Genomic DNA, 26,541 nt, shown 5'->3' with positions numbered 1-26,541 from the left:
TTCGGCCCGATATGTCTTGGTTCACAATACTCCTGTCTTGGCCTCAAACAGTAAAGAACTATTCGGAGTATTACCATAGATTCATTCCTTAGCAATTTTGTGCCTAAAAGTTTGATAGATCTCTAGTGCAGACTTCTTAATCATGCCAATTCTCCACATGTCAGTCTCTGTTTTCTTCACCTTCTTTTTAACCGATAGTTCTTTTTTGTGTGGCCCCCTGCTGTTTTCTAAGTATTTACCAGTCAATTTTCTAATTCGCTTCTGCCATTTTGTATCGACATTCTTCATGTACAAGTAGCTGAAAACCTTCCTAGCCCAACACTTCTTCCCCATTTCTCTCAATCGCTTCTAGTGTGCAGGCCTGAAAGCACCACCTTCCTAATTGCTATTACGCTGCAAACTGTGGTCACAGTCTAAACATGAATAAATTGATTCCACAAGTGAAATTCTACCGATTTCCAAATGAATTACAAACAGCAGATGAATGGTATATGAGGGGAACTTGTTGCTAGTTAGCGAAAATTTAGTTGCAAATTAGTTGAAATAGTTAGATGAAAATACTTCCAAGACGTGCACCAAATTCTAAGTACATGAGCCTAACTGATAAACTTGAAGTGATAATCAGTGCAATGTTGTGTACATATTTTCTTTAGTATGTGTCAGTGACACTGTAGCCATAGCGAAGGGAGCAGTTTGGGTGTCAGGTGTTTCCGCTCCAACTAAATCATTTTAAAGTGTCAGCTACTTTCAACGCTTCAACGTTTGCTACAAACTACAACCAAAGCTTCGACTTACGGACGTGGCTCTGTGACGGCCTTGAAGAAGAGAAGGAGGCCGAAGAATTTTCATTTTGGCGTTGCCTCCCCCGCCCCGGCTCCGCTCTTTTTCTTCTGTTCTCGTAGTTTCCTTGAGAAGGTGTCTCTTAAATTGCGCCATCTATTATATGCTAGCTTCACATTTTCTAGAAAGGAAAAGGTAACGAAAACACATTATGCAATATTTCTCCATTTTTAATGAAATATTGGTGACACAAAATGAGAAGCAAGAAAAAAGAACTCTGAAGGCAAGATGACTTGTGACATTCCACGCTTTTTACTGATTGTTCCATCAATGCTTCCGAATTTGCCACTCAGATATCTCATAATACTATGCACCAAATCGGCCAACACAATTTCAATTTTAATGCTTGCAATGGCAAAGTTGGCAATTGCTCACTGTCGAAAAATGTTTCCATGTTTAACATTTCAATGCCACAAACTTTGCACGAGTTGTGTACTGCGTAACAATTTCATACTATACGTACATAACTGATGATTGATGTTAAGACAATTTGGTTGACGTTAAGACTGCAACAGCTATGTTAGACGATGCATAAAACCTGTTTGCAAGACTTTCCGTTAGAATTTTAAAAAGTGGCTTTCATGTGAGGCCCCTTTACTCGAGGCTACATAGCGGCTCGAGAGGCGCGGACTCGTTTGCTCGCCACAACACTTCTATGGGGTCATAATATAAGCGCCGGCGTGCATTACTTTATGAAAAGAAGTCATAGGCGCTCAAAATTTGTCATTAAGTTCCGTTTCCAATCACTACGGAGTGTAACCCGATGGAATGTCACTTGCTAATTTGAAACCGGTAAACGTAGCTTTCCAGATTTGCCGTACGTCACGTTTCAAGGTTCGCGACGTGTAAGTCTAAAACTTACGTGTTTTAAACTTTATCTCACATGAAAAGCTCAGCTGCGTGCGCAGTTCACACTACAAAAAAAAACGCCCGAAAGAAAAACAATTTGACAATGAAGTACATGTACATACCATCTGTCAAAGCAAGGCCTAGCGTGCTGACGACTCGCCTCCAGGCATCCGCACGTGCGTCTGCATTTCGGTACGTTGCCGAGCGCTGATTCCGCAGTGCCAGCTCCTGCCGCACAAGTGAAATTAATAATTCAGTGGAAAATCGAGCCGCTTCTGAACCCATGGCTTTGTCGAAACTGCCGGCACCAATGCAGCTACCTTGTCAGCACAAAAATTTAGCAATATGGTAGCTCCACTAGCTGGTTCACCTGCTTCGTGACACGTTTCCTTCTTCGAGCTGCGATTGGCTGCTGGAATGCGGCGGTGCGTCGCGGCGACAAAAATATCTCGCCGGTTTGATGCTCGCCGCCGCGGATATGTGGCGGTGCGACGCGATGATACGTCACGAAACGTCACCACTCCGGCAGTCGCATCGTCGCACCGCACGCCGAATTGCAGAGAAAATCACACGTCTATCTTGCGCTTAAGACTGACATGCGCTCTTCCATAGAAAGCCGCTCGACGCGGCAGGCCGTACCATGCGTTTTTAAAGACGATAGACTTTCTTGGGCATCTTCGACGCAAAAAAATTGGTCTGTCCGTCTGTCCGTCTGTCCGCCTGTCCGTCTGTCTGTCTGTCTGTCTGTCTGTCTGTCTGTCTGTCTGTCTGTCAGTCTGTCTGTCTGTACATTTGTCTGTTTGTCTACTGTTAACGGCTTGTAGTACTTGAAATGGCCGACCCCATTCAATGCACCCACCTATGTTGTTCAAGGATGAGCGTTAATGCTTGTGGAACTGTCAATGAAAAAGCAATTATTGCGCATGCCTGGGACACCATAACAACACGTATTTTCTGAATGTGCGTCTCTCACTAGAAAAGGCATATTATTAAGGACCTTAGCGCCTATCACGCTGCGCTGACCATGTAACGCTTGTACGGAAAGGCGAGTGTTTCCAACGCTTTGCTTAAAGAAAACGGTGGTCGCACCTACTTGTCGCCTTGCGTTCTACACCTTATCACCTCTGAGATGGGCGCGCACACCCGTCTTAGAACCACGAGCTTTGTTTTTTAAGACAACTACTAGATGGCGCCTGAGCCTCGCGTGTGACTCAGGCGCTCGTTTGCCTCCGCTGCACGCTAAAGGCACTCAAACGCAGCACCTGCAGAATGCCATTCACCGATTTTCTTGCGCAGAACATCAAATAAATGTCTTGTTTTCTTTCTTCACACGCAAGACTATCGCCTTTCGACGACATTTGCAGATTACATGCAGATAAGGGACCAATTGTTTTCATCCAGCGGCCATGTTGTTACAATGATTAGGTCTGTGGTGTCTGCAGTCACAACACACCAGAGTTGCTGTTGCCATCACGTCGCTCTTGGCACAATAAGCATATGGGCCCCAGTGAGATTTATATAATGGGAGTTTTTGAGGCTGATAGCTAGTAACAATTTGCACCTTTTTTTGTTTGTGTGCGGCCGGCTTCACCAACATAAATTTCATGGCGTCTCACATGAAAAGTGAATTGTCAATTGCTCTAAAAGCCTATTACTAATTTATCTGTGTTACGAGTGATATCACCTTATTTAGGGCGTTAGCATGCCTTTGCTAACTGACGCACACTGGTGTTCACGTTCTGCAGTTTTGGCAACCAATTTAGAAATGGTACATCGACTTCAACTTCTAGCCTGATAATTATCCAGTTACGCTGAAATTAGTGCCAGAAGTGTTCTCGAAGCCTAACGTATAGGGGTAGAGTTATTAATTACATGATTTTAGTTTCCTTCTAATGAGATCTCATGCTGCATGGCACCTCTCTAGGATATTTGCCGCTGAGGTTTAACGAACTGACGTGGTGCTGTGGAACTCCTTACAGCTGTGCACAACGCTTGGGCTAAATTCTTGCTTCAGCTCCTGTTTTTTTTTTCAATATGAAACCGCTGATGGCATAGTTCAATCCGTTGGTGTGCGGACTGACCGCTCTTGCTGTGCATGCGCAACAGTGGCCTAACAATCGCCAGAACGCGATCACGTGCTAGTGCGTTCCGCCCACTGTAAGGAGGTGGGCTAGGCACTGTGGGCTCTTTGCCTTACCCTCTCTCGACAATCATGTGAGGACGTCGGGAAACGAGATTCTGCAGCCGGGGGGGGGGGGGGGTGAATCAACCTGTTGTATTCTAGCAGAACGTGCCGGCGCCTGCTAGCACGTTCAGCCCAGCGCAAGTGGCCGTGTAGGAGGCTGGGGCCTCTCCTCCTTACACTCCTCAGCAATCACGTGATAACGTCGGAAAACAAAATTGTCCAGATACGCGTTGAACCCACGCGCTCCCGCGTGGCGTCCTCCAACGAGAGTTCGGGGCGAGTACAACAGAAACTAGTGTGATTTCATGATGCGTTCCACTTGCAAGGACGCGTTAACATTGGGCAAGGTACCCACGATAAATCGAACTTTAAGTCGACGCATGCGCTACTTCACACGCTACTCATGGTTCTCAATTAAGCGGAACAGAGTAATTTTGTTCTATGCTGTCGGAATTTTTTCACGCACGTTCACGAGAAACCGGCGGCAATGTTTGAATTCTTGTTACAGGTACTCTTGAATGCATATGGTAATAGTGTTCAGCCACATAACACTAAATGGTTTAAGTAGAGTGCAATCACTAGATCTCCAGTTGTGTAGAGGTGGCACTTTTCAATACAATACACTAGTAAAAATTGACAGTATGGTAAATCACAGAGATACTATGCAATTTGACACAAAGTGAGACAATATGTCACTTTCATGTTCAATTATATCTATAAAATTAACTTTCTATGCATACTGAGAGCATGTATATGCAAGAATATCACTCGCTAGAAGAGCCTATTGAGAGCCAAAGCGTTCTGCGTTTTTAATGCGTATCTTGCTATGGTACGAGGGTTTTTAAGAGTGAAGGGTCCGTAGTGCAAAGGAAGTAATAGTTGCTCAAGTATTAGTCCTTATTTGTCATGGCGTGGGCATCGTAACAACAAATGCAAAATTGTTGTCATGCGTTCTACTGCTGTTCTACGTCTTAGATTTACTGCGTAGGAAGTGCTGACAGAATCACACATTGTCATTCAACCTTTTTCAGAGTGGGTGTAGACTTTGACGGTGTCGGAAAGGCCAGCAATTGTCCAGCTCACGAAGGGTACCTGATGGGAACCGGAAAATTGAAGCTGCCTTTGGGCTACTCACTTTGCACAAAGCGTCTTGTTGGAGCTGCTTTAAGGTAACAGTAATGCATGTCATTTTCGAGCTAAACGAGCTGTTCTCAGTCATGTATATTACGGGCACCCCTTGTGGACCTGTGGAAGTGAGAGGCAGAAGGGGGGTCATGGTTCACGGGGAAAACATCGTGAAATACGCCTATTTTATTTCTGCTTGGCAAAAATAGTCAAACTAGTGGGCCGGACTTATTCAATCTCAACAACTTCTTCACAACTTGTGTGGTACGCAGCCAAAGTCAACAAGTGGCTATATTCGATATTCAAATATGCACGCCAAGAAAAAAGACTTTTCGATAGCTCATGCTGTAGAAAACTGTCACGAAATTTCTAGAGCGATCTCACAAAGAAACCCAACACAAGTTGGCTCTACCCAAGAAAAAAAGGCTATTCAGACGAGCATGCCAGAAACTGCCGTGCTTTCTATAGTCAAAAAGTACGGCTAACTTCCGTCAGGTCGGGGACAAACAGGCGTTGTAGTGCTGTCAAGGCGCAAAGTGTGGCTCCAGAAAACAGGTGTATTTTTCTCGACGGTGCGCTTCCTGGAGCCCTAAAATTGGCTTCGCGGACAACCTCAAAGGTTGCCCACTGTTCAGTTTTTCTACCTACAGCCACGACACTACCGCCAGCACCTTTGTATATACATTCCAAGCATGTACGAGACCTTGTTCACGAGCAAGTTTGGAGCAACACGGTTTTCAGTGGGCCTGGCAGCTAGCTTATTTATGGCCTGTTTTATAGTACCATGTCTCATCTGCAGTGGACCTGAGGGCTAGAACGGTTGCACCAGAATAGAATATGCGTCATGCCAGGACATGGCAGCATTAGTCCTCGCCACCGTGCTGACGGGGCCAACCGAGACTATGTCACTGTAATTACTTATACTTCACGTGCAAAAGTACGTCTTCTGGCTTGATGTTACATTTATTATTTAAACAGTGTAACTTAACTTTAAGCATAGTTTAGTTTTTTAATATTGTACGGCCAAAAGTGCTCTTCAATACTGCAAAATATCTTCTCCTGTCACAACAAACAATAAAGGGGAACGTAAATAACCGATAAGTGATACATTCTGGTGTATTGTTGGGTGTATGTGATATTACAAGGTTAAAGGCTACAATTTGTAAATGTTGGTCGGCAAAATCACCATGTTGAAATGATTAGTAAATATTGTACTCATTTTTGGTGTATGATTGACATTGTGATCCTTTCAGAAGGTCGCAATGTCTCGGCAACAAGATCAGCAACAAGACGACCAAACGCATACCGATTCCAGCAAAGATTAAAAGAGGAGTCTATTGTTCGTGGTTCGGCTTATCAGAATGTGACGTAAGTAATTTATAAAGACATCACTTTGCATGTCATTTTATAATCACGTAAATGTGATGAAAATTTAATGCATAAATTGCTGTGGCTGTGTAGAATTCTGTCGAGAATCAACAACTTTAAACCAGTAGTGCACACTAAAACCCACACTACTCTGGGCTCACACGACATTTCAGTCGACTTTAAGCTGCACAGTCGAGTGAAACACGACGCAATTGCTTCCAGATGCTACTTTGAACTAACGATGAGCATACAATATGCGTGCAGAAGAAGTAGAAGAATAATATGAATAAAGGCTTATCTGAACATTTAAGAGATATCGCAAGTCACAATTTTCGTCAGTGGACAAGACGTCGCACTGCCAGGGTGTGATTGAAATAGGAATAATACAAGACTGCCGGAAAAGGGAAACCTCAACACATTGGTAATTGTTGGCCTGAAAACTTTCGTCACCACTTTACAAAGTATTCGCCAGAATAAGTTTCATTTAGACACACCCAAGAATCAACTTAAGTTCACTTTCCAATCAATAAGCGGTAGGAAATACTTCCTGGGCAAAACATATTATTACGCACAATGAAAGGGTATACTTTAAATAATCAAATGGTTGCGGCGAACTTTTTCCCAAGAAACAGACAACTAAAAAAAGCCTAGGTGGCCGCTACATTCCAAAATCTGTTCGCAATATTCCACCTAATCTTTCCGTTTTCTTGTGGAGTCTCTTGTGGGGATTGTTGTATGACTCATGCTAGCACGTGCTACTTGCTGAATTGACGATTCTAAGTACGCCATCGACTATCGGAAGGGCGTAAGAATTGGAGAGCGCACACAATTAGAATGTGGCTTGTGCGATTTCCCTCCTTCCAAAACTGTGTCGTTCCAATGATTTATGCCACATGGGTTCCAGACTCGTTCAAACAGCTTCTTTGTGAAAGCTGTTTTCGCGCAGGGGAGAGGTGTTCTCAATTGTCGATTGTCTGTTATGAAAAGGCTTGATTCTTACGACGTGTACAATTTCTGTGCCCGAATGCTCCCCTGATGAGGTTTTTTGCCCATACAAAACAACTTCATAGTTTATGAACGAATCCGTCGAATAACCCTGTATAGACCGAAATAGTGGCGAAGCAGCTTTTTGAACCGGCAACGTACTTGTACGAGAATCCACACACAAAATTTGTCGCCCGGTGCATACTGGACGTCGCTTCGTCGCTAATCGTATCTATAGGCGTCTACTTGTTGCTGGTGAATGCGATGTCGTGCAAGGTGTCTTGCTTCATCTGCCCCTTTTATAAAGCCATTGATATCATGGTCGTGCTCGGACATTTTCTCTACAGGAAGCATTGCATCTAAAGTTGTGATGACTCTCCAGCTAAAACCAAGTTGAAAAGGCGTCATACGGGTCGTCTCATGCTGTGCAGCATTGTACGCGTAGGTTGCATGTGACATATATTGGAACCCATCTTTCGTGCTTCACATCCACATACATCGACAGCATATCAGCCAACGTTCTATTCAGTCATTCGGTTAGTATAGTTGTTCGTGAGTGACACGCGGTCGTTTATTTTTTCATGACCAGTGTGGGCCAATTTCACTATGGACTTCGTGAAATCAGTCGTGAACACGGTCCCTCAATCTGTTACTAGCACTCTAGATGCTCTATGCCGCAGTACGGTGTTGGTGAAGAAAAATTCGGCAACTTCTAAAGCTGTTTCCCTAACTAGAGACGCCGTCTCTTCATATAGGTTCAGCTAGTCGGTTGCCACTATTATTCACCGCTTCGCAGGTAACGAAGTAGGAAAAGGGCCGAGTAAGTCCATTCCCACTTCTGCGAATGGTGCCCCTGGTTGAAGGAGCCCAGCTGGTTTCAACTGTGGCGTCTAACGTCTCTGGAAGTCGCAACAAGTTCTAAAACGTATTATTTTACCAAACTCTGCAACTTCAGCCAGTAACACTTAGTACAAATGCGTGCTACCGTTTTGCTTACACCCAAGTGTCCCGATAAAAGGTCGTCGTGGCAAGTCTCCGAAATCCAGAACGTAATACTGAAGGAACGACGAGCAGGAACGTCGTTGTATTGTATTCAAAGCTTCTTTTATACAGTACGTTATTGCGCAAGATAAACATCTCCAAAACACGCCAAAGGACTTGTTGACGATCAACACATTGTCCTTTCATTTATTAAATCAGTTGGTGTAAATCTGAGTCAGACTGCTAATGATGTGCCATTTGTATTGTCATCACTGCTCCAAGAAAAAGAAAATCTTGCCCATCTTCCGCGAAAATAGAGACAGTTGGTTAAATCTGTGCTCGAGACAAGCAATCAGCGTCACTCGGCTTGCGACTGGATTTATATATGATCGTTACGCCGCATTCCTGGAGCTGTAGGTTTTACCTTGCGAGCCGTCCAAACGGGTGCTTGTGATTAGAGAGCCAGCACAATGAATGGTGGCTACTAATGGCTCGAGAAGGTCTACCATTTCAATATGGCTGAAACTTGTGGAGAGCCAATATGACTGTCAAGAATTTTTTTTTCTGTCGCTGAGTAGTTCACCTCGGCTTTCGAAAGAGTTTGACTAGCGTACTCATTCACTCGTTCTTGCTAATTTTTCTACTGAATAAGTATGGCTCCGCGCCCTGAATTCCTAGCGTCGGTGTGGAGATCTACTTCGGCTTCCTGGTCTTAATGAGCAAGAACTGGGTGACCCTGAAGGTGCTTCTGTAGTTATTTGAATGTCCCTTACTGTTCAGTGAGCAAGATAAAAGGTGTGTCTTCCTTGGTGAACCTCGTTAGTGGTTTAGCGATCCATGAAAAACTTTCGAAGAATTGTTGCTAATAGGCACATAGTGCCACTGTCTTTTCTCGATCGAGACTAACTCCGGCCGAGCTGATTGATGACTTGGACAAGAAATGGAAGCTCTCGATATCTGATTTGACATGCCTGTGGATTTATCCTCAAACCTACTGAATGACAGTGAGTACAGCGGGCAGTCGTTCACCGTATTGTTCAAAAGTAATAAAAAAACACAACTTCATCAACATAAACGAGACAAGATTGCCATTTCAGGCCGGAGAGCACTGGGCCCATCATTCATTGGAAGGTGGCAGGTGCGGAACAAAGCCCAAGCGAGAGCACTTTGAATTCGTATAAACCGTCCACCTCTCTGCTGTACATTCTTGCTAGCTCTTGCAGCGTTCTTTCCATCGCAGCCACCTCGGAACAAAACTCAGCGACAGTGCGTCACTGAGTTTTGTTTCAGAGCAGCAAGCAGGCCGGCAAACAGTTCCTGTTTTACCCCTCGCGTTAGGTGGTGCAGTTTCGGGTCTTCGCTCATGTTAAGATCCACTGAGCGGAATAGGCAAGACATGCCCTCTACGTACATGGTAACGCTTTCGTTGTTGCGTTGGCTTCTCGTTTAGACGGCAGCTTTGGCTCTCCCTCTGCGATCTGTACTCAGGTAAGTTGCGAGCAGCCCCCGTTGGAAGTCGTCCCAAGACCACATGGCCGATTTGTGGTTTTCGAACAACGTTCGAGTGCTATCTTCGTTGCGAAGTAAACATGTCCCAGTCTGCGACCTGCTTCCCAATTTCCCATTCGCTAGCCTTCGCAACGCGCTCAAATGGTTCTAGCCAATCTTCCGCGTCTTCGTAACCTTCTCCGTGAAGAGACGTCGGCGTCAGTGGGGGACTCACTACGATTTTAGCTATTGTAACAAGAGTTGTCATAAAACAGGTGTTTTCTTTCTCAGCCGTTGAAACTCTGATGGACTCCAACGAAGGTGAAAATTCAGGGGACTCACCGCGCAAACAACGGCTGCAGCGCTGGTGAACTTGAGTGAGCTCATTATATTCAAGTCGCTGTGACTCTGAGCTTAGTTCCGGGACTTGAGGAGGGCTTGTAATAATACGCCGCACCTCCACCAGTTTGTAACGCACAATGAAACGGTACACTTATATCAAACCAAGTGGTTAAGGCGAACTTGTGCCCAATTAAGGAACAGAAAACTGAAGAAAAGTCTATGTGGCTGCTTCAGCCAACGGTCTGTTCGGAATCATCCACCTCATCTTCTTTTTTCCTTTTTCTCGAGCCTCCCGTCTGTCTCAATGCTTCGCATAGAGTTTTCTAAATTTAAACTAGAGGGAACTGCGGCGCTAGTGTCTAAGGGGAGCTGCAACGCACGGCGTTTCAGCAAGCATGGGAACGATGGGCAGTACCCGGATTTATATAATCTTTGTGCTTCTGGCTCCTTGTGTGTTCTTGTGGCTCGGAGCTGCTTTTCATGAAACAAAAATCAGCAACTGTTCAGCGGTTGCCCCTCATGCCGTTTTCTTTTTGAAGGTAGAGGGGGGGGGGGGGGGGCTTACCATCTACATTCGGTCACTAAGTTTAAAAGGCTTTGTTCTTCGAAACGATGCCGAAACACCACAATAAAGAAAACCACAAGTACGATTCGCCACCCGCAAGTACGAAGACTAGGCAAATATGTGCACTACCAATCATTCCCATGGCCTCTGAATGATTGCAGCACCAGAGTCTCCTCTACTTATTTTACGAAACTCTATGTTGTATGGCTTGTGATAGCGCGTGCTACTTCATAAACTGTTGATTCTAAGTATACCATTTACTCTCGGGAGTGCGTAAGAATCGCATTGTGCGCGCATTTTGATTGTGCCTTGTGGCAATTTTTTATTACATTGTGCATTAATAAAGCTTTAGGTATAACAGACACAGAAGGGTACGCACCCACGGTTCGAATAAAAAAACATCTATATAATTCATGTCACAGACTCAGCGATTGCGAATTTACAGCAGCTTCATTGCTGTTGTTCTCATCTACAACATACGCGACATAATACCCAAACAGAAATCGCTCAAAGAAAAAATTACGTTAATGTTCGGAAAGAACCGAGTTCCTAGCGGAAAGAACTCGGCATTAAAATTCAAAAGCGAATATCTACGAAAGTTGTCAGTCCAAAGGTGTGCTCAAACTTTAACTCTCAAAGAGCACAATCTTCAAAACTCACCGGATATTTTCAAGGGTCTGCCTAAGCTACCTGGAGACCACGCCATGAACCCAGCGTGCGCGATTGGGTGAGACCGACTTGCCCACCATGCGATAGCATAACTTCTTACCGACTCACGTGAAGACGTAATTCAGTTGCGCTAGCTTATAAACAACAGGATGTAATTTCAACATGCTCACCAAGGCACTGGCTATTGTTGTCCGAGGAACTTGATGTTTTCGACACCAAAAGCTCACTTTGCGAGGTTGATTGATTGATTGATTGATTGATTGATTTACATGTGTGGTTTAACGTCCCGAAGCCATCACATGATTATGAGAGACGTCGTAGTGGAGGGCTCTGGAAAGTTCGACCACCTGTGGTTCTTCAACGTGCACACAAATCTGAGCACACGGTCATACAGCATTTTCGCATCCATCGAAAATGCAGCCGCTACCGCTGGGACTTCACCCCACGACCTGCAGCTAAGCAGCCGAGTACCTTAGCCACTAGACCACCGCGGCGTGGCACACTTTGCGAGGTTAATGAGAAGGCCGGGATCCTGGAGCCTAAAAAATAGAAGGCACAAATTATTGCTATGCCATTCGGGAGAAACACTAGCTACCAGGAGGTCGTCAAGTTATGCAAATACGAAAAATAATCTACACGTTACTTTGTTGATAAACCATAAGAACGTCTGAGCAGGGTTCCTCAACCCGAACGGCATGGTAACGTACTTGAACAGCCCAAATGGTGCCACAATGGCATTTTCAAGAATGTCCGCTGGCTCAACCGGAACCCGGTGGTAGGTGTTTATCAAGTCTTTTGCTCAATATCATCACTCCTGCGATGTAGCCAGAAAAGTCTTGAATGTGAGGGAGGGAATAGCGATCAAGGATGGTAGAGCATGGAGCCAATCGCCTGGGTCATGCTTTGTTACCATGTGCAAAGCTCACGACACTCTTCTCGACGAAGGGCGGATAATGCCCAGTTGCAGCATCCGTTCGCTTTTGGCGATGGCAGGGCAGTTCTGAGTGAGGCGTCTGGGTCGGCTAAATACTGGAGGGCTAGTAGTGACTACATAATACCTGACATTGTGGTGGACTGGCAACTTAAAGTTGCAAGATTTCCTGGTGGCAGGAAAGTCCTACAGATTTCAACCCAACATAGATTATCTTATCTGTGGCGATGTTCCTGTGGTAGTTGTTAGAGGTCCGAAAACTCCATGTATGGACATACTAGTCGTTCTCTGGACGAGTTGATGTGTGCGTATGTCGACACTGAGGGCAAAATGGGTCGGAAAATCCGCACTCATTATGGCCATGCGTACGTCTGCAACAACCAATACCCATCGGAAGGTGCGCCGGAGACCTAAATTGACGGTAATAGAGCACTGACCATATGTGTTGATGGGTCAGTTGTTGGCTGCTTGAGAAGTCGCACTTTTCGGAAAGCGTTAGTGGTCCAGTCGCGCCGCAGGAATGGCACTCACCTCCGCACCTGTGGCCGGCAATTCTGTGAGTTATGTGGAACATGTGGCTCGTCGAACAGTAAGAGTCCCTCGCCGCTATCAGTGGCTCTGCGTTATGTTTACCTTCCAGCTACAAGGAGGCCATCATTTATGTGTGCTGGCAATGAAGGTGTTGTGGTACGAACAGTATGCGGGTCAACGAGGACCGTAACAGGAGCATGATCTGGTAGAAAATCGGGAACGGCAGTTGTGGACTCCTGGAAGATTGTGGGTTGGTAGCAGTAGTGTAATAACTGAACCAGCAAGATGATCAATTGTTCCTCGAGATGAGACTGTCAGTTTTAGAGTTGTGACAGCGAACAGTAGATGTCGTTGCCACACTACATTTAGCTGAATGGATAGTGACGCGATTCGTCAGCTTCGCCAGCATCTTGGGGGGCAGGTCGTCTGGTGTTGTAGCCAAGGCATTAACAACGTTCTACAGCAGGCACTAAAGTAACAGCTATCGCAGTAGCGGCCTATTTGCGTTCAGCGGACAGTCACTGAAAAGTCGATGCATGAAACGCAGAAGTTTTGATGGCAGGTGGTCACCAAGCTCCTGCTTGTTGAGAGGCTCTTGAAGACGCCTGCTGAGACGCACAGACATACCTTGCAGCGCTCTTGTCTTAAAGAGTTCATAAGACTCGGTTTTGGGGCAAGCGCCCACAAGGTCATGAAACTCTGCAACCGCATCCGCGGAGAGTGCAAAGACAGCGTGATAATACTTCGCTTGCAGCGAGGTAATGCGCCAAAGGGCAAATATAGCCTCGATTTCCCTACACCACGCAGCAGGATTCCGATCTGCCCCGTGGCGATGCCTTCTGTGCCGATAGTCGCTGTGTCGTTCGTGGTCTTGTCTACGACGCAGCGCTCGCCTTGTGGTACTCACGTCCTGGTCTCTACGTTATAGCAACCGAGGTTAAGTCCTCTATAACGAAGCGTTTGGCGGTGAGAAAAAAACAAGCAACCCGCTCAGGCCGATGGCAGGAGCAGAACTGGACTGTAAAATCTGCTAACCGCGGAACACGCCGCACAAGGAACACAACGTATGGGTAGCAAAGGCACATGAGCACGCTATAATTGACAGGCGGGCGAGGAAGGTGATCATGGCCACTGGGACATTTTACCAGTGATCTTCGAGCTTGTTTCATGATTTGTCCAGAGAAGAGAAAGCAATCTTTAGGCAGTTTTGCTAATTTATTTTCAGTTTTACGCTATGTACTGCACCTAATTTTTTAGATAGCGTGCTCTTAGAAACCTCTACTACCAATAGGCAGCGTTTTCTGATGATGCTCAAAAATGTCGCTGTGGCCTGGCGACGGCGAACAGTAAGTTTGTCGGCTTGTCGATTGCGCTCCTGCGAGATAGCGATGTCGTGCGAGCATTCGTTGTGCTGCGGGCAGGGTCCCTTTAGGTGACCTCTAGTGGTATGAATGTCTGCGCCTTGCCATGCAGTCTCGAAAGGCTTGCTCGCGACATAATAGTATATTCTGGTGTCGACTAGAGCAGCGACTAGGTGTTCCTCGAATAATACGTCGAGCTTGCTGGTTCGTCGTCGTGCGTTGTGGTTGCGTCATGGCGCCGGATTACAGCTACATCAGTTCATTCTGTTGCTTCCTCATTGCCTAGTGAAGTCTTCTTTGGTGTGTGGAGTTTGGGCGTCAAGATCTTTTTGTCTTGCGGCCTGTGCTTCTGATTTCGTTGTAGCACTATCGTCGTTGGCGGCGGAGCGCCTTTGGTAGTTCGTCTTAGAGCAACCACACCTCTATCGATTGATGCCCTTAGTTTTTCGAATAATGGCTTGGAGGTCGGCCCTGAGCAAGGCTGGCATACTGCCTGCGATATGGTGAAACGATATGGTGAAACGTCGCAGCCTGGCCATGGCAAACAGTAGGGTTGTCGGTTTCTAGATTGCGCTGCGAGATAGTTGGCGATGCGTGCGGGCGTTTTCCCTGCTGTGGGCAAAGTGCGATGCCGTTTTAACTCCGTAGACCCATCTGTCAGTATTGGTAGCAACGATAGGTGTAGCCCGCTTCTCCGCATTGGTAACAGAGGGGTGGATGGTCAGGAGCATGAGACACATCGGTTTTCGTTGGAGCGTTGCACTGGCTGGCGGGTGCACTGTATGGTGCCATCGGCGGCCGACCTACGATGCTGTGGTCTCTTGACGTGGAGAGGGAGCGTAGTGTGGAGCTGCAGTCGCATAGCTCATGGCTTTCGGCTGAGGCTGTTGCAGTTCCTCGGAAAGTCCAAGTGATTGCCTAAGTTCTTCGCGGACAACGACGACGTTTTTATCCACTTCAGGCGGCAGCGAAGGTAACATACCATAGAAATATATGAGCGCACTAGGCAGAAGGAAAAAGCAATTGACAGGAGGGATGCTTACGCTACAACTACAGTTTTATTAGAAACAATTTATTGCACAAAAACACCGAAACGCGCCGGCGCAACCTAATATCATTAAAAGGCGTAGCTCCCCACAAAAGGTATGTTTGTTTCTTTCAACTGCTCAAAAACACCTCTTTTAACTTAGCGCTACCGAGGAAACACTGATGATACACGTGCTTGCGTTCGCCCTAATGCATTCTGCTTCCATGATTTCTCTGGTTAATCTGCGTTTTGATTTGGCCAGCATCATCATGCTGTGAAACTGCGGGTTGCACCCACAATTCCTGCAGTGCATTGACAAGTCCGTGCCATCCGCGAGAAACTTCAAGGTCGATGCACGTTTTCTGAGTCGATCATTTAAACACCGGCCCGTCTAGCCAATGTACACTTTTACGCAGCTCAAGGGTGTTTAGTACACCATTACTGAAGTACACAGTACACACAGCTGGCATGTTTTTTTGTGCAACCGCTCTTGTTCATTCCTTCCTTTCTACGGTATTCTATCACGGGGCACAGTTTAGTAACCTTTCTGGGAGCCGTGAGCAAAACGCATACTCCGTGCTCGCACCCAATCTTGACCAAACTGCGAAATTTTTTGCACATAGGGAACGGCTACAACCGTTTTTTTTGCAGATCGGTGGCACTTGACCTCCGTAACTTCTTTAACATGGTACAGCCTACAGCCAAAAGGAAGCTGTACAGTTAACCCTAACTGAATGGGTGTCTGACTGGATTCCGGAAACGGCGTTCCCCTTTATGCGGACATGATTATCTGAGTGCGCAACCGAAGCAGAAATTAGCTATCAACCTGTTTATTAGCTTACTGGGAGAAGATTCAAAGGGAAGCAGTCCCTTTTTTGATCGCGGGGAGACCTCCTAGCAAGCATGGTCGACTTGATTAAAATACTTGTAAAAAACCTGAAAACTCCAAAGCAGCTCTGTCTGGTTGTTCATAGATGAATGATATTGTACTTTTGCATTGGTTAAAACAATCCTAAATGTTGTTTGCTACTGAAGTGGGAGAACAATTATCCTCTATGTTCCACATCGCTAGGAAGTCGCCTACATATCTGTAGGCAATACCTACACGTTGTCCTGCGAGCTCATGTTGTATCTTCCTGTCAAGTTTTGCTAGGAATATTTCACAAAGCACAAGTGCCACACAGGAACTAATGCATATGTCCTTCATTTGGGCAACTTTCAAATCATAAAATTTTACCAAGATGGCACGCCAGTAGCAATTTAGTAACTCCATAAAATTTTCCACATTATTTAAAACATGGTTTTAAGAGTTTACTACCCCGAAAAAGTCAATGACTTCCCATATAGCTAGAAACAGTTCATCGTTCGGGACGGAATAAAACAATTTTTTAACATCAACCGAAAAACCGTAATTAGCACCGCGCACGCTTTACAGCAGGTCTTACACTAATACTTCCAAACACTTCAGCTTGAAGGAGTCATCAGGAGCCATAAGTTCATGTGTCGTAGCCGGTAGGAGCTGACGAGATGCTGCCACCATCCCTTTTCCGTGACAATGGCTCAAAGGAGACACAAGATCTTAGGGGCCTTCCTGAAAACAGTACTTTAATATCGTCAACCCGGAGCTCATCGCGGCGGCGAATACAGGTGAGCATTTAATGAGCAAGCATTCGGGAGGCCGAAGGCAGTGGCGGCCAATTTCCACGCGGCTGCAAAGCACGGGCAAACTGTAGATGCTCAAGCTGACCTTCGCGGTGCATTTCGTGCATGCGACATACAACACGACCGAGCCCGTTGCCGGCAAGCGCGATCCATATCACACACGAGACAAGTAGAGCAGAATAATGAATGATAACTTACTTGCTTAAGAATCCAGCGCTGATTTCTGTCCTGAGTCGGAGTGAAGCATATATCAGATAGGTATGCTGTCTTCTCAGCCGCCATATTGGCCTTCCCAACTGTTTCTGTCGTGTGTTTGTCATGACTATCTTGAAGCCAGAGATATACAGCGCGGCGTGGTGACGTGTCGAGTCTTACTCCAGACTTCATGGGTGCAGCGAAACGCAAAAGCAGCAGCCCACCCTCATCCAAGCGTACACAGAAGCACTACGTCGTAATTCCTAGATCGTCGAATTTATGCGGCCGTGGTCGAGCACTTCGAGCGCGACGCAACGCGAACCGTCGCCAGCAAAATACGGGGAAAGACTGAGCCAGCAGAGGAGGAGAAAGACGACTAGTCACCTTGACAACGTTTTTTGCACTGCCTGCCATCCCCGGGCGGCTCATCCTTTTGGAGCATGTTTGGAGACTAAGCGGTTTGCGCGGGGCACGCTGCCCTCTCTGGTTGCTCCTCAGTGGTCTATCCACTCATCACGCACACCTATTGGGCTTCGTTACTCCCTTTTCGGGTAATTTTGACTAAAGGTACATACTCTGAATATGGCCCTCACTGCCGGCTGCAAGCTCGCAGATCGAGGCTGGCGTCAGCGTCTTCGTCCCGACGTTAGCTCGGCTAGCAGCCAGAGGGAGGTGTTTGGTACATGGGCCAGCAAGCACCTCCACCAGATTGCAAGGGGCCGTGACGCAAATTGAGATAGCAGACTGGGTGCTGAAGTTGAACTGTTTTTGGGCCGAACTTCTGGCCACGTAAAAAGAAAGTCAGATGTCAGTGGCAATGTAATTTGATTGATTGATCTGGGGTTTAGCTTAGCAAATCCAGCATACAATTATGAGAGAGGCTATAGTGAAGGGCTTCGGAAAACTCGACCACCTAGGATTTTTTAACAAACATCAAAATCTGAGCATGCGGGCCTACAGCATATTCGTCTTCATTGAAATACAGCCGCTGCCGCTGAGATTTGATCCCGCAACCTGCGGATCATTGCACAATCCCGCTACCGCAACCTGTGGGCCGAGTACATTAGCCATTAGACCACCACGGCGGGGCGTTGTTGCGCAAGACAGCACATACTCGTGTAATGAGGCGATAAGAAAAACTTGAGAAAGCAGCCTGGTAAAATGTTGTGTGGTACCCACTCGTTGAACATTATGTGGGATTTAAAGTCCCGAAACCACCATATGAATATGAGAAGCACTGTAGGGAACGAGTCTAGCAATACCAACCACCTTGGGTTCGTTAACGTGCACCGAAATCTGAGCTAACTTGCTTGCAGTTTTTCACCTCAATCGAAAATGCCGCCGCTGCAGTTGGGATTTGATCCCGCGACCTCCTCGTGAGCAGGCAAGTACCTTAGCGCTACACCAGCGCTGCGGGATGTGCGTGTTCATACATCTCCTTGGTTGATGTGGGAGATTGTAATTTATGCACATGATGGTTATGAAGAACACACTGAGTGTAATCTTGTCAAATTTCGACATTAGGAATCGCAATGGCCGTTCCCATCAACAAACTGTGCTAATTAGTGTACTCGTGGTGTAAAACTTTTTTTTTGCAGGAAAAAGGAATGGCGAAATTTGAGCACAAGGCAGCCTCGGTAAGTCTCAAAGTCTTCTTCATATAAGTACTCTGCTTATAGGCCCCTTCTTAATCAAGAATACAGTTTACTGAAACGCGCAAAGTTCAAATTTCTGTGGTAAACAGGCTAAGAGTAATCTGCCTAAAGGTTTTGTTTGTGTAAGGTGGCGTCATTTGTATTTTTCGATTGAAAGCGTTCTGAGAAGAGTTATTGCAGTGCCTCGGCACATTCACAATTCTATGCACTGCTTGCGCTACCGCTTCCCTCAGTACGGCTCGTTGGTCAAAACCAACCATCTTCCTCCGAAAGCTCAGAAGAAAGGCTGGACCCTGGATATGTTGATGACTTATAGATAAGTGTGCACTTTGCAGTGGTGGTGACCGAGTGATGTGGATCAATTTTTCTGAATTGAGGTATTTAACTCTTGTTATTGCAGTTAGACTTACATAGGCACGCGAAGCATATGTAGACAGCTACCATATTCAACCGTCGATACCATCGTTGCTACCCTAGGTTTGTCATCATGTTCTGTATTAACACTGAAAGTGATAACATCGCCACACGCAAGTCGATGCTATTACTTTATTCTTTATGACAAGTTACAACGCCTCTAAGAACAGTGATATCATTGCCATGCTTGCACAATTATTCTTAGTTCTTTCTGGTGTGGCGCATACCTCGCGCAAACTGGGCTCCTTAGTTCAAAATGAATTTCGCGAGCATAAGCGTTGTATCTCACTTATAGTACTTGTTCATGGAGAAGTGCAAGACGAGCTATTCTTCAATGCCAGTTTTGTCCAGGCTGCAAAATGTGCCAGGATCAAAAAGGTGAGGAGGAACCGCAGATAGCGGAGCTGTTGTGTACTGTGAGGACTGGGCACTGTCTACGGGCATCATGGCCGAACAAAAGTGGCTTCCGCAGTGGAGTTTTAAAGCCTTGTTGTTCTAAGGCCTACAACGTCTGTGAAATGCTGTTAGGACGAATATTTATTCATTGTTTGTAAATCAGTAGTGAGCAACATAGCAATTCACAGAACACACAGGATCGCAGGTCCATAAGGTAGCTCAGACTCAGCCATACAACAACTTTGTGATCTTCGTTCATTCGGTGACGTTTGAGCAGCCATGCCAGAGTGGCTTTGCTATACCCATGACAATATATTCTATGTGTACGCTAAGCCTTGCCCGTAATAAAGACGCGCATGGCTCAGAGTTTAAACGCGCCGGACCCTTTGTCAGGTGAAGACGTGCGAAACGGCGCTGCTGAAGCACCGAGGGCGCTCCCTGATTGTCTTCAGTTGTGCTCGTTCGAAAGAAAGATGGAACAGTGCATTTCTGCGTCAGTTACCATGCGCTAAACACAATAACGCGCAAGGATGTTTATTCTGTCCCTCGGATCGACGACGCACTGGATTCATTACAGGGCGCCGAATATTTTTCTCACCTCAACCTTAGTTCAGGCTACTGGCAGATACCCATGACGGAGTCTGATAAAGAGAAGATCGCCTTTTCAATGTCAGATGGGTGGTACGAGTTTATTGTAATGTCTTTTGAACTCTGTAATGCACCCGCCACCTTTGAACACGTGATAGTAAACGTATTGCGTGGCTTGAGAGAGAAAACGTGTCTGTGCTATCTCCATGACATATTAGTGTTTTCATCCACGTTTTCGCACCATCTACAACGTTTTGACAAAGTCCCCAGATGACTTGCGAAAGCCGGTCTACAGCTTAACACCAAGAAATGTACCTTTGCAAGCAAGACAATCAAGGTTCACGGCCACATTGCCAGCAAACAAGAAATTTGGCCGCACCCCGAGAAGCTTGCCGCCGTCCTCGATTTTGCTCGTCCACTATGTGAAAAAGACCTGCGCAGCTTTCTTGGGTTATCTTCTTACTTTCGGTGCTTCATACGGGGCTTCACGGAACTAGCGTCTCCGCTCCATCAACTCCTCGCAAGGAACGTCACTTGGTTTGGTCCGAAGCCTGCGAAAGCACTTTCACGGCATTGAAACAAGCCCTCACGTCGGATCCGGTATTGTGCCACTTCGATTCAACTGCACCAATCATCCTTCACACCGACGCAAGTAGTCATGGTATAGGTGCGGTACTCTTGCAGTGTGACAAAAATCGCGCAAACGCGTCAGTGCTTACGCAAGTCGTGTTCTTACCGCTGCAGAAAAGAACTACACTATCACCGGGCAGGAGTGCCTTGTTGTAGTTTGGTAAATGCAAAGATTCTGACCATATCTTCGCGGCCCTCATTTTACCGTTGTTACCGACCATAATGGCCTAAGCTGGCTTTCCTTGCTCAAAAACTTATCTGATCGCCTCGTTCACTGGGTACTTCGCTTGCAGGAGTACGATTTCGATTTCGCCTACAGATCTGGGAAGAAGCATCAAGACTGCGATGCTCTATCGCGCTGTCTTTTGCCCAGCAGAGGCCAATCACCATCGATACTCCAAAACGACAGCGCCTCTGCAGTCGCAGCGCTAAGTACATCACCTGGCATCCTATCCATCCTTGTTTCACAACACCGCGTCGACCCATACTGCGACATCACTGTTTGCCGCTTGACCGGCTCTACTACTCCTGAAAACCATACTCCGTCGACAGCCTAAACCATTTAAGCTTGTCGGTGGTGCTTTATACCGCTAAATTTACCATTTCAATGGCGACAAGTGGGTACCCATCATCCTACGTATTTTGCAACGTGAAGTTCTAGAAGCCTTTCATGATGACCCAACCGCCGCTCATCCATGCTATCAGAAGGCTTAAGACAAAATACGAAGTCGTTGTTTTTGGCCTGGCCTCTCTTCAGTTGTCACTAAGTACGTCGCCTCTTACGTCCATTGATAACGGCGAAAACAACAAAGAGCTGTTCCAGCTGGCTAATGCAACCTCTTCCTTGTCCCACTTCTCCTTTTGAAGTCGTTGGGATCGACTTGTATGACCCTTTTTCTATATAATTCAATGGGAATCGATGGATTGTCACGGCCAACGACTACCTTACCCGCTACGCTGAAACAGCTTCTATGCCATCTGGGACTGCCATGAGGTCACCGATTTCTTTCTTCGCCACATCTTTTTGCGCCACGGAGCTCAGCGCATTCTCCTGAGCCATCGTGGCAGTCTTTCTCTCTTCTAATGCCGAGCAAGTTTTGCGTGCCTCGAATACTGTTCACGAGGCCACTTGTAGCTACCACGCGCAGACCAACTGATTGACTGAACGCTTTCATCAGACCCTATCAGACATGATCGCCACACATATTCATCCCAACCACACGAACTGGGATGCAATTCTACCCTTCGTGACATTCTCTTATAATACGGCTGCTCAATGCACTACCGGCTTTTCTTTATTTTTTCTTGTCAAGGTCGATCGCCGAGTTTCGCTCTGGACGTCTCTTTCTTTTCAGCTCCTGCACGTTCGATGGCTTTTTTCTCTGAAGAATTTTTATCTCGCCTCGCACAGGGCCGTCACCTGGCCTGCGTTAACACCGGCCTCTCTTAAAAGACTCGAAAATCTGGTTACGACTCGTCTCGCCGTGTTGCGAGTTTTTTCCCTGGTGAAGAAGTTCTGCTATGGACTCCACTGAGCGTCCCCGGCTAATGCGACAAGTTTATCAGTCGCTTCATTGAGCCGTATATGGTAGTCGAAAAGACATCTTCTGTCAATTGCCGCGTTTCTCCTCTCAGCACTCATCTTGATCATCATTGCCAACACACAGAGGTAGTGCACGTATCTCGTTCAAATCCATATGCGCGACGCATTTCATAATACTCTCAGGCGACCGCGCGGGGGAATCAGTGTGAGCGCGACAAGCGAATGACTCTTCATTCTTTTTAGATATCATCATCATCATCTGTACATCTGCACCATCTGTAGATATCATCACCAGTGCGATTTAGCTCGAGCTTCGCTGAATAAACCGGTTCCTCACACTACTACTATTATGAGCGCTGACTGTGTAGTTCATCATCTTCACCTGCGCATACGATTCATTTTGATCCTCATCATCCTAGTCTCTCGCCACGTATTCGGTTGCTGGCTTACGCATCTGTGTTGAAAATGCAACGGTCGCTCCTCCGTAGCTGATGTCGTCTCACAAGTGCTTGCACGTGCTGTCATTCCAAAGTCCTCATGCTCAGCCGGTTAGCCCTTTAGGTTCGGTCTGGTTGACGCCTGTGCTTGCCAATAGTCATGGCGCAAAACGACTCACACTCTGCCACCTTCTTTGCTCCACCCGATCATCCTGCTGGCTCTCTCTACACCGTGAGCACAACACAACGAAACCCTCCGGTATTTCACGGCCTTCGCGGTGTATATGTCGAAGAGGGACTGGATAATTACGACAAAACAAGTGCTTGTAATATTTAGGACGAGGCCGACAAACTGCGCTACGTCACCTTTTACCTCAAGGAGGTCTCTAAGACATAGTTACACAACCATGAACGGGACTTTCTCGATTAGAATGCATTCAAGGTGACACTCTGACAGATTTTCAGCTCGTCAGCAGGATGCTCTGAAATAGCCAAACAGAACTCGCCACCCAAATTCAAGGACCACATGAATACTATACATTCTATATTGAAGACGTGCTGGCTCTTTGCCGCTGAGCCCAAATTGCCATGAAGGAGTCTGATCGCATCTATCACCTACTAGAAGGCGTTAATTCTGTCGCTTTCTATGTGCTCGTAATTCAGACCCCCAATACAATTTAAGGCGTCATCCCTACGTGCCAATGTCTAGACGTGCTTTATTCCGTGTGCCTTTTTCAGGCCTCCTGTGACACTCGTCTTACTGGCGAGCATGAGCTGTGGGCTCTAATTCGCACCACAGTGAGAGAGAAACTTCAGAGCCTTGTTCCTGCCTGCGCACCTATTTCATCTGTCCGCTCTCCTCCTCCAAACTTGCGGGAAATCCTGAAGGATGAAATGGCGTTCATGACGAGTGTCGCACGTGCCTCACCCCCTGCGCCCTTACATGTGCCTACTAATGTCGAAGTCGTCTCACGGCCTCCAGCACCAACTCCACCTGTACCTGCAGACGTCGTATGCGACCATTTGGCCGTGATGACAGCCTAGGCACCACTGCAACCACACTTCCCTATCTGGCGCTCTAGGCGTCCCGTCTGCTACTACTGTAGCATACGAGGACACATCTACCGCTTTGGCCGCCGGTGCCAGCAAGATGAACGACGAGGTTATTCTTCGTACGAGAGTGACCATGCTCCGAGGTCCGACCCCTACGTTCGAGAAAGCTACATTACTTCGTCACGATGTTCGCCTTCACTTCCTTTGTCCCACGGTGATCCTAGTTTTCCCCGCTAATCCCGCTGTCGTTCACCTTCAGCCTTCCGCCATACTACTTCAACTTTAAGTTCTGCTTTGATGCCCCTCGACAGCCACTCGAAAAACTTTTTGGAGGAGAAACTGCGTGTCGCTGAAGTGTCACAATTTCTCCTGCGCGCCTTGCAAATTTACTGACTCTTTGTGTAGAAGGCACTTTGGTTGACGCACTCGTGGTCACTGGAGCAGCCATTTAGGTCATTGAACGTATGTCATCGTCTACGAAAAGTTCAAACTCCATGTGTTGGTTCGGTGTTATGGGGTGCTAATGACGATGAATTTTGCTCTATTGCACAGTGCACTGTTCATGTTCTGATCGACAGAATTCACCACCATATACAACTTGTTGCGCTTTCTTCATGCACTCATCCAATTATATTGCGCTGGGATTTCCTGTAAGCTGCTTCCGCTGTCATTTCGTGTGATCCGCCCGTTATTCGCTCTTAGGACACTGAGCATTCTAGTGCTTACAATTTCTCGTCACCTCATCTTGTCGCAACTGCAGATTTTGTACTGCCCTCGGCCCAAGAATGCGTCGTCTTTATTATGCCGAGCGGTAACATTGACGTTGACGCAGTGGTTGTCCCTGATCAGCGCTGCATTCTCCGAGGGATCGCCCTCGCCTGTTGTTTAGTGCGGTTTTTGCGTGCTCATGCCAGTCTCAACACCTAAACACGACAACAGAGCCACAACTACTGCGAGAGGGGTTCACTGTTGCCAGCCTCATCAACATAGCACCGGTATGTGTCGCCACTGTATCGTCTCCGTCATCAGTCGCTAAATGTACGCCACCCGGCGGCTGATCTAATGCGTTTAAAGCCACTTTGAGGCCATATCTCACTCCAACACAAACGAATGACTTGATGGCGCTTTTAACGAAACAACCGACTTGTTTTAACGTTTCTTCAGATGGCTTGGGTGAAACTGCGGTGGGCGCCAGAGACGGGTCTCGTATAATTCACAGTCGCCCCTACCGTGTGTCATCTTCAGAGTGCCAGGTTATCGAGGAGAAAGTCAATGACATGCTCGCACGGAACGTTATCAGGCCTTCAGCAAGCCCTTGGTCTTCTCCTGTTGTCCTAGTTAAGAAAAAAAGACGTTATCAGCGCATTTTTGCATTGATTACACGGCACTAAAAACTCATCCGGGAGGATGTATATTCTATGCCTCGTATGGACGATACCCTAGACACCTTACAAGGTGCAGAATATTTTTCAAGCCTGGACCTGCAGTCTGGCTATTGGCAGTTCCTGATGCATGAGTGTGATAGAGAGAAGACAGCGTTCGCTACTCCTGATGGCCTCTTCAAATTCAATGTGATGCCTTTTGGATTCTGCAATGCCCCAGCCACATTTGAGCGAATTATCGGCACGGTGCTGCGGGGCCTAAAATGGAAGACCTGTCTTTGTTACCAGGACGACATGGTAATCCAGCTTTTCATCCAGATTCTCGCAGCACCGAGAACGTCTAGAAAAAATGCTGACATGTCTAGCCAAAGCCGGTCTCCAGCTAAAAACCAAGAAGTGAAGATTTGTGAGCCGCAGCGTCAAAGTGTTAGGCCACGTTGTCAGCAAGCTTGGCATCGAACCTGATCCCGACAAGGTGGCCACTGTGTTGCACTTTCCTAGGCCATCCACGCTTAAACACCTTCGCAGCTTATTATTATTATTATTATATTATTATTATTATTATTATTATTATTATTATTATTATTATTATTATTATTATTATTATTTCCCTTGTCAGCGTATAAGCAAGCAAATAGACAAAAAGTGCTTTGCTCACTGGTGCTGCCAGATTCTTTTACACCAGCGTGTTGCTAAAGACGCTTTTCAAAACTTTCTGAGCACGGTCAGAAAATGCGGCAAATCGGTAGTGGAGGCTTCCAAAAATACGCGAGTCAAATATGATAGCCCATCAAGCTGCCACTGTAATTCACTGTATATTATAAAAGCCAATTGCAAAGTACGTTCTCTTTTCTCGAGAAATTATTTGGGTGCACGGTAAAGAACCCCAGGTGGTCGAAATTTCCGGGGTCCTTCAGTATGGCGTCTCTCATAATCATATGGTGGTTTTGGAACGTCAAACCCCACATATGAATAATTTCTCGAGAATTCACGTAAGATGCTACAAAATCGTGCGTTGATTGCCATCTATCTGCCATCGGCTGGTTTAAACATGATGCCCTCGGTCGTTACAGGGCTCGCCGTGAGAGGCCCCGGCTTCTCAACGCGTGCGCGCGCGAGAACACGGAAAGGGCAAGAAAAGCGCTTACTCCTATATTCTAGAACGCTTCTTCACTCAATGCTTAACCTTCACTTGAGAAAGCCGATGGGAGCACCTTCTCTAGGCACGGCAAGTCACTGCTTATCGGCGATTGTCTGCAGTGATTCTTGAGTTGTGCAGCGTCATTTTCAGTCGATCTGTGGCGCAGTGCTCAACTCTGTCAAGTGAAGGGTGGAAGTCG

At 46.6% G+C, this 26,541-nt stretch overlaps 1 protein-coding gene across 3 annotated transcripts in view; it reads left to right on the top strand.

Moving 5' to 3' along the window:
• Window positions 1-26,541, top strand: part of LOC119167582 (uncharacterized) — a 212,831-nt gene that overhangs the window by 108,882 nt on the left and 77,408 nt on the right. For all 3 annotated transcript variants that reach the window (XM_075866089.1, XM_075866090.1, XM_037419085.1), the window contains exons 7-9: window positions 4,906-5,043; window positions 6,253-6,367; window positions 18,702-18,740. In XM_075866089.1, coding sequence (XP_075722204.1) covers window positions 4,906-5,043; window positions 6,253-6,367; window positions 18,702-18,740 — 292 coding nt within the window. The remainder of the gene's footprint in view (window positions 1-4,905; window positions 5,044-6,252; window positions 6,368-18,701; window positions 18,741-26,541) is intronic.

This window comes from Rhipicephalus microplus, chromosome 6, assembly GCF_043290135.1.
Source record: "Rhipicephalus microplus isolate Deutch F79 chromosome 6, USDA_Rmic, whole genome shotgun sequence".
NCBI classification, from domain to species: Eukaryota; Metazoa; Arthropoda; class Arachnida; order Ixodida; family Ixodidae; genus Rhipicephalus; species Rhipicephalus microplus.
Note: the sequence above shows the minus strand (reverse complement) of the source record. Positions and strands in the feature narration are given on the sequence as shown.